Here is a 7,993-nt window from a genome sequence, read left to right as displayed (position 1 = left end):
ATTGGGTTTGCCCCTTCATTATGGGTACATAAAGTATCCCTTCTTTATGTTACAGATACACAATTCTAACCTTAATGCCATTTGTTTAGTTGGGGGGTGGGGGGGTGTTATTTTGCTGTGCTGGTAAACTGTAAAACCTTTTTGTGGGCTGTTCAGTTTGTTTTTAAAAATGTTAGTAAGGTCTAGGGGAAGGGGAAAATACTATATTTTCTCATATACTTTACACCCAAAAATAAGATGGGCATCTTGTTTTTAGGAAGGAAAAATGAAGGGGGAAATTTTTTTTTTCAGAGTTATGGCTGTATAGCACATGGACAGAGCCTAATTTTCAGCTCACTCACCCTTTCCGGTTAAGCCAAAAATTTAAATTGTAGCTTCTGCTGACCACTGGTCTCCATGGGTAGACCTATGATTTTGGATAGAGCTAAAAACAATGTAAAGGGCTGTGAAATAAGAGTAATCAGTAGGCAGGAAAACTGCAGGAAGAAAGGTTAGTTTCCACCAAGACCATTGCAAAAAAGATGTGCATTAACACCTGTGGAGTGAAGAATGATGGTCCCTCAGTTGCGTGAATAGAAATGCTGCTGCTGCTGCTGGCCAGTTGGTTTTAAACTTTGGGTGGAGTAAGAAAGTGGGGTGCTTCCTTCCTAGGGGCAATAGGGGCAGGAGGAAGCTTCCCTGATTAAGACATGCCCTCCAGTTTTGGAAGGTTGGTTATTTCTTTCTTTCTTTTTTTGGAAAAAGGTGTGTGGGGTATGTCAGTAAACGTGTGCAACTTGAGGATTAAAGTAGACATTATCTTCCCTTCTCTTGTAACTTTCAACTCTGCCCTGCCTCCATACATGCCACCCTCCCCTCCCCCAAGTAAATTCACACCAGATTTGGCTCTTTATCTATTGCTTCTTTATCTATTGGGTAAAAAGACTTTAAATTAAGATTAAATGTTCAAACCAGGTGTATTATGTTGTTATTCACACTATATTAGCCCCTGCTTTTGCATGATAGATTTATTGATTAATTTTATTTATCAGATTTATATGAAGTAAACTTCTTAACTTTTGGGTCCAGAATCTGGGATCTTGATGCTCCATTTTCATTGATAGTGCCATGTTTATCTAGAAATATTGTCATATTTGGCCTGAAGATGACCCATCTGACCATCCTGACAGATTAGAAAGGTGCATCAAAATTACTTACAGGTTCTTATAACCAACATGTTTATTGTGTGCGTGTGGCAGCATTGGAGTAGCTCTGGAGGAAGAATAATAGTATACAAACCTGAAGACCTCAGGAAAAAGGCATATTCTAGTAATATCTAAACCCACCTATCCAAAAGTTCTCCACTCTCTCCACAGGCATTCACTGAAGTAAACCAAATTACCATACAGGTAAATGTATTTCATGCCTCAGAGTTTACATTTCAAATTGTGGTACATAAAGCTATCCAAACAAAATGAAAGGTTTTGTTTTGCCTCTTGGTATTGTAATTATTTTCAGAAAACATTCTACTATAAAAATATGGAAGGTAGGGTTTTTTAATTCACATTTATTCAGCATTCTTTTTTAAATCCATTTTTACTCGAGGTTGTATGTGTCTCCAAGAAAATCCACTACAGATCAGAAAACAGAATCACCTCTGAAATGGTGCCGGCAGGTGTTGGACAACCCCAGTCCTGAAACGGAAGCAGCCTGTCGAACTCTTATAAATCGACTTGACCAAGGTAAATTAATTAAATGTGCATTGAATACTTTAAAAGTGGTGTATATTTTGTACGGTATTGAGATATATTAGTTGGAATGGAAGTATAATGATGTAGTTTATTGCAAGCTTAAAATAACCGATAATGATGATCACTATTAAATGATGATGATCACTATTAAAAAAAAAAAAATCAAATGTTTCATGTATCAGGGAATACTTCTGATATGTTTATCACTAAAACTCCTTGTGTTTTCTGTTAAGAATAATGACCTATGAATCAGAAGCAAGATACAACTTTTACTTTTAATCATTATGATTTTGAAAAAATAGAACCAATATAGCTTTGCCTCTTGTTTATAAGAATGTCTTAAGTGTATTAATGTTAACAAAGTGGTTTTCAGTTTCATGCAGTGGGGACGTTCTAGTCAACTTCCATATACACCTTTTCTTTAATGCTATGTTAGAGGCTTCATCAATGGAAGACTCCTGTTAGTGTTCTAATGAGATTTAATTTTACATGAAATATAAATCTTTAAACCTTCATTTTCAAAAAAAAAAATAGTGTTTTTGGTCAGAAAAGATTCACTTAGGGCTCTGTAGCCTATTCCTGCAAAAAAAAAAAAAAATAAAATCTAGTGTTGCAGTTAATTCTCTTTCTTGCATAATAATTCTTAATGCATTATTTATGGGAAAGGTTACCCTTGCATCTTCCAGTGCTAACAACATAATGGTGCATTTAGAATTTTCTAACTTCTGTGAATGATGGTGTATTTAAATTTTCAATACTACATAAAAACAATACTTCATAGAGACTGAAGAATTTCTGCTTCTGTGCCTGAACTGATAGTTTGTAGTCAAACTCCTTAGGTAGGATTTGAAGGGTAACATTTTATAGAATTTTCTCTTCCCTAGTTGCATGCTGACTTCTGAGTCACTGTTCCGGATTCATTTTTTTTCAATACAGTCTGACCATTGACTGTTCCCTGGGGTACTTGGCTGAAGCAAGGATTTCGAAAAAGAGCTTTGAACATTTGACTTCATTTTGATTTTGATTACATGTGTTGGCATCTTTCCCTGTTATGGTAGTTAATAAGCTTCAAGTCAAGGACTGTCCTGGTGGATCTTTGCCCCCATCCTCCCACTCCGAATACACTCCCAGTGCCTCAAAATAAAATGAGTTCTTAATTTGTTAGTAATCATGAGTTGAATCACTGATGCTCATTCTAATCCATCATTTTCTTGATTCTTGGTATACTTCCCTGACAGCCAAAAAGGCAACTAACTGCAATTACAGCATCTGTCAATAATTAATTATTAGAGGACAGGGAAGTGGTGCATTTTTACATCACCGTCTCTGGGTAGATTCATGAGAACCTAAACCTAAATCCAAATCCTATAAAGAGCAGCACATATTCTGTGCAGAGTTCTTGGGAGAACTAACATTTGAAAGTTAGATGATGGTCTTAGCTCAGTGGTCTCCAATCTTTTTAAGTAGGACATCGCCTTTAGCATTTAAAAGCAACTGAAGATCTACTGTGTCCCCTGTCCTGTCCCATCCCCTACCCCTTCCTCCCCCTCCCTCCCCCCACCAGCCCAGCAGGTAAGTCTATGGGAAGGGAAGGAGGGGGGCAGATCGAGGCAGGGGGAGAAAAAAATATTTGGGGACGTGCCTCCCAGCAGGTAAGTCCCACCCAGCCAGCACCCCACTCAGTTTACCCCTGCTCCTGCCTCTGCGGCACTGTCCCTCACTGCTGGGGGCTTCGATCTAGCCCCTGCCCCTTCCCTCCCCACAGACTGACCTGCTGGGCTGGGGTGTGTGCGTGCATGCACAAGGGCATTCAGCCCGCCACCCCAGCCTCAGATCAGCTCCAGGAGATCTACCTGTAGATCAAGATCCACTGGTTGGTGACCACTGTCTAAGCTACTGAAAAAAAAACAACTTTTAATACAAAGCTAGTATTAGTGTTTGCTTACCTTTTGAAATGGACAATTTTTTTTCTCTGTGAATGTTATGACATTGGCTTCAATTCAGCCAAAAACTTTTGTGTGCAGCTTTAGGTCCTTTATAAAATTCTATGCTTTTTCATTTGTGCCAACTGTATGCTCAGTACACCACATTCTCAAGTTTGTTTTAAGCCTTGTGTTTAAAGTGCATATTGAAACCTGAAGGCTTCATCATATTAACCATTCATTTTATCTTCATATTTTATCTCTTGTTCTTGCCATTGCCTCACTATAAGCTTTGCAAACTCCTTCCTTTCATTTCAACTAAAGTTTTGCATGTTTCTTTCAGTATTTGTAAAGGAGACTTTATAGGACACTTAAAGTACTCAGTCTTCATTAAATCTTCATAAATCTTTTGTTTTTAGGTAGTGAGTGTCAGTGGGATGATAGTTTAGCAATTCCTTAATTACTTAGTCATGGAAACTATTCTTTACATAGTGCTGTATCTGCATATATCAAACTGTTATTAAGACTCAAGTTGTGAGCTGTCACTTCTGCTTTATTATTGCCTTGTGCTAATATTTTGTTTTAAAAACTATTTCAAAACAGATTATTTTTTTTCACCATGGATCTACTTTGTTTGAAGTTTGAAGCTAAAATCTTATGAAAAATAGAATGATCCTTTGTCAATTTTAAGACTAAAAATCCAAAGGATGGTGCTCATCAAAGCATAAAGACTACTAAACTGTTACTGTAAATATCTGTTAATTCTGCATCATGTTCTCATTTTTCTTTTAAGACTGTCTGTTTGAAGGCTGCCTTGAAATGTTCAAATATGTGCTAGAAAATTTCAGTTTTAGTGAGGACACTACTCTTAGAGTTCTTTTCATCAGTGAGTATATAAGTTAAAGGATGGGGGAGCTTTTTAGAAGAGTAAATGTTGTTTGTCTTCTTGGTCACTTTGGCAAGTGTTATGCCCATTCATGATGGCTGATTCTAAATGCCTGGTAGCAATGCTTGATCCTATTTGACTTAATGCTTTCTTTCCTCAATCCCATTTGTTTTCAAAGAGAACTTGATAACATTTGTGGCTTTCTTATATCTTCCTTTTAGCCAGTAGGTGGAAAAACCTGTATTGCAGTCCATTGGCATCACCAAGTGCACATAACTTGAATACAGAGACAAGCTCCTGTAGCAATGCATTAAACTCTCCTGGGCACCTCAAATCGACTAACAAAGCACTACTAACCTGTGGCAGCTCAGGTATGGCATGACAATAGCACAGAGCAAAACTTAATATTATGCAAGGAGAATTGGTCTGGGCTCTTTCATGGGCGGAGCAGAAATAAGTATCTGGGGTGCGAGAGGAACAGGCGAATCCACTGGATCAACTTCAATATGGTGAATATTGCTGGTCATCTCACTTATGCATGGTGCTGCAGGGAATCTTTGACTTGATAACATTACAATGGAAGGAGCTTCCTTGCATTCTGAATGTCTTGTGGTGATGGAATGTTTGTTTTTATAGACTGTGTTCATTTCTACTAACGTAAAGCATTATGAAATATAAACCAGCTGTTCAGGAATAAACACAACAAAGAAGCATTGCTCCTTAAACCACCTGATAACATAAAGTATTAACTGTACATTAAGTACTTAGTTATAACTGGGTGGTTTGGCTAAATGCTTTGTCTGAAGTCTGCCTGAGATTGCATGTGGGCTCCTGTCTGTGAAATTGTACATGCTATTTCAAGGGTAACATTTAGCCCTTTTGCAGTCCATGCCTCATTGTGTATTGGAGCAGTGTTCTGCCTTTGGTTTCTCATCAAAGGAGTTTTCCTTGTTTTGTTGTCTGTATAGGCGGCTGTATCCTAATGTGCGTGTTACAAATTTTTTGCATGTTTAACACTGTCTCACTTGAAACATGGAGTCCAATGAATATTTAAATACTTGTCTTGCATGCAACTGGCTACATTGATAGTTGCAGATATGCTCTTGAGATTAGTAGCTTCTTCTTTCCCTTCCACTTTTATTTCTTGGTGTATGACAGGACACCTTTTTGGCAAATACTTAATCACTTTGACAGTTTCTTTTTACTGCTTAAATTCTGTATATTGGTTTCCATAGGAAAGGACTGTTTTATCTTTGTAGTGTCTTTTTTTTCTTTTTGAGGAGCTGAATCAGAAATGTGTTAAGGACAGATTTCTACGATGATGGCTGTAGGAGCAGGTCTTCGGTTATTGATTTGAACCTGGAACCCAGATCTAGTGTGACTCAGTTACTTTAATCTGATTGCTGTTCAGGAGCTTATAAAAATGGGGATCCTTTTTTATAAGCAAGTGAGGAGCACAGATCCACACAGGAGACTATATTTTGGTGCGTGTCACTCCCACAATGCACCACACAAAGCAGCTGACTGCGAGCTTCTGCCACACCGATTGCATAACAGTAGATTTACTAGGGGTGTCCCGAATTGGGGATAGTGATTTGATTCATTGATTCAGATCACTGGCCCTGATTTGATTCTGCTGAATCCAAATCTTTGATGCTGATTCAGAGACCAGGCTGGAGCAAGTAGCGCCAAGTCGGGGCCAGGCAGCCGCAGGGAGTGGTGGTGGTGGATCCCACTGATGTGCGCTGCTCATCTGGTGACTTGACTAGTGGTTCCTGCCGCTGCTTCCGCCACTGGTCAAGGTGGGGTGTGTGCCCCCAGAACTGCATGGCATGTGGTGGGCAGGGCTGGGGCTGCACTGTGCTGTGCTCTGGGCAGGTGGTGGGAGCTATGGTGAATTTTCAGGTGGCTGTAGCCCCTGCTCTTCCACTTGCCCCATCCTGATCTAGGGGATCATGCCCCCTGATGCCCTCAAAGCTGTGGCTCATCCAAGGGGCTTGAGGAAGAGGGGGCAGCTCCTGCTGCTGCATGCTGCTTGTCCAGAGGCAGCGCAGTGGCTCTGTCCCATGCCTGCCTCACTCCAGCTGGGCAAGCAATGGCAGGAATCACCAGTCAAGCTGCCAGATGAGAAGCATGCAGCGGTGGGAGCTGCTGCCCCCCCGCCCACAGTGCCCCAGCTGGACAGCGTTTGCCCCAGTCCCTCCCTCACCACAGAGGGCGTTAATTTGCCCCACCATGCCCCTTTCTTTCTTCCCCTTCCCCTTCCCCCACTTAGCAACTGCACACAGTATCGACCGTCGTAAAGGAACACCCCCCCTCCCCCATTTATAACACTGTTCCTGTGGAGAAATTGGTTCCAAGTTATGACATTTTAACTTAAGATGTGGCTTTCAGGAACCAATTGCATCGTAAATCTGAGGACTGCCTGTAAAATGAGACTGTTAATGCTGTATTTTCTCACATATTACAATGTCCCAAATAAGACACAAACATTGTTTTTGGAAGGAAGAATATAGAAAAAAGTTTTTTTCCAAATTTTTCCAGAGTCACAGCTAACTGTGTGACATAGAGTAAGTCCTCCTGGAAATGTAGTGTGTCCAGGAAGTGTGACATTCCAGAAGACAGTCTGGGTGAGGCAGCAGGAACTTCCTTGTGAGGCAGTACAGCAACAAGGCTAGGTCCCAGACCATTGCAAAGACTGCTACTTCTTTGCTATAAATAATTCTTTATATAAGTTCTATACCAGAAGTCCCATCAAAGTACTACAGACTGTATGCAGCAGTTCACTTGGCTTGAGTCAGCTGAATTGCTGTTTCTGGCACAAGCCATAGTGATCAGCCAATAGCCACTGTAGCTTTGAGAGAGTTAACATAGGACTCTGCCCTTCTGTTTGCTGGGGCTAGAGAAAAGCAATAGCCATTAAAACGCAGCATTTGCATGCTTCTATTCCAGTAGAAAAAAAATCAGTTTCCCTGATCGAGAATGCACCCCAACTTTGGAGGGCCAATTTTTTGGTGGGGGGAAGGGTGTATGTAGTATGCGAGTATATTTGATAGGATTCTGTGTACAGTGAGTGCACTGGGAGCCTCAAGTCATGATAGACTTAATTGGATCCTTCAGGAAGCAGCACTCTTCATCCTACTTTAGGTGCTGATGATGTCAGCTATTAAAATTAGGCAGAGAATCCAGCCTTTATCTGCATTTTTTTGGGATAAGTCTTTGTCATACTTTTTAATTCTTTTCCCATTTTCAGTTTTTTGGGTGATGTTAATGTTTTCTCATGAAGTAGCTTGATATTTCTGAAATCAAAAAAAAAAAATGAAGATCTGTTAACTAATCCTCCCTCTCTATGCGGCATTGGCTAGGCCGCAGCTGGAGTACTGCATCCAGTTCTGGGTGCCGCACTTCAGGAGGGATGTGGACAACATGGAGAGGGTCCAGAGGAGGGCCACCCG

At 40.4% G+C, this 7,993-nt stretch overlaps 1 protein-coding gene across 2 annotated transcripts in view; it reads left to right on the top strand.

Annotated features, from left to right (window-relative positions):
- Positions 1-7,993, top strand: part of LOC109313653 (SLAIN motif-containing protein-like) — a 36,084-nt gene that overhangs the window by 19,721 nt on the left and 8,370 nt on the right. Inside the window, exons 3-4 of one of the 2 annotated variants that reach the window (XM_019540316.1) lie at positions 1,585-1,721; positions 4,760-4,909. In XM_019540316.1, the coding sequence (XP_019395861.1) occupies positions 1,585-1,721; positions 4,760-4,909 (287 nt within the window). The remainder of the gene's footprint in view (positions 1-1,584; positions 1,722-4,759; positions 4,910-7,993) is intronic. The other variant, XM_019540317.1, reaches the window with a different exon arrangement.

The sequence above is a fragment of the Crocodylus porosus genome, unplaced genomic scaffold (assembly GCF_001723895.1).
Source record: "Crocodylus porosus isolate Cpor-Errol unplaced genomic scaffold, CroPor_comp1, whole genome shotgun sequence".
NCBI classification, from domain to species: Eukaryota; Metazoa; Chordata; order Crocodylia; family Crocodylidae; genus Crocodylus; species Crocodylus porosus.
This window is presented reverse-complemented; position numbering and strand designations above follow the sequence as displayed.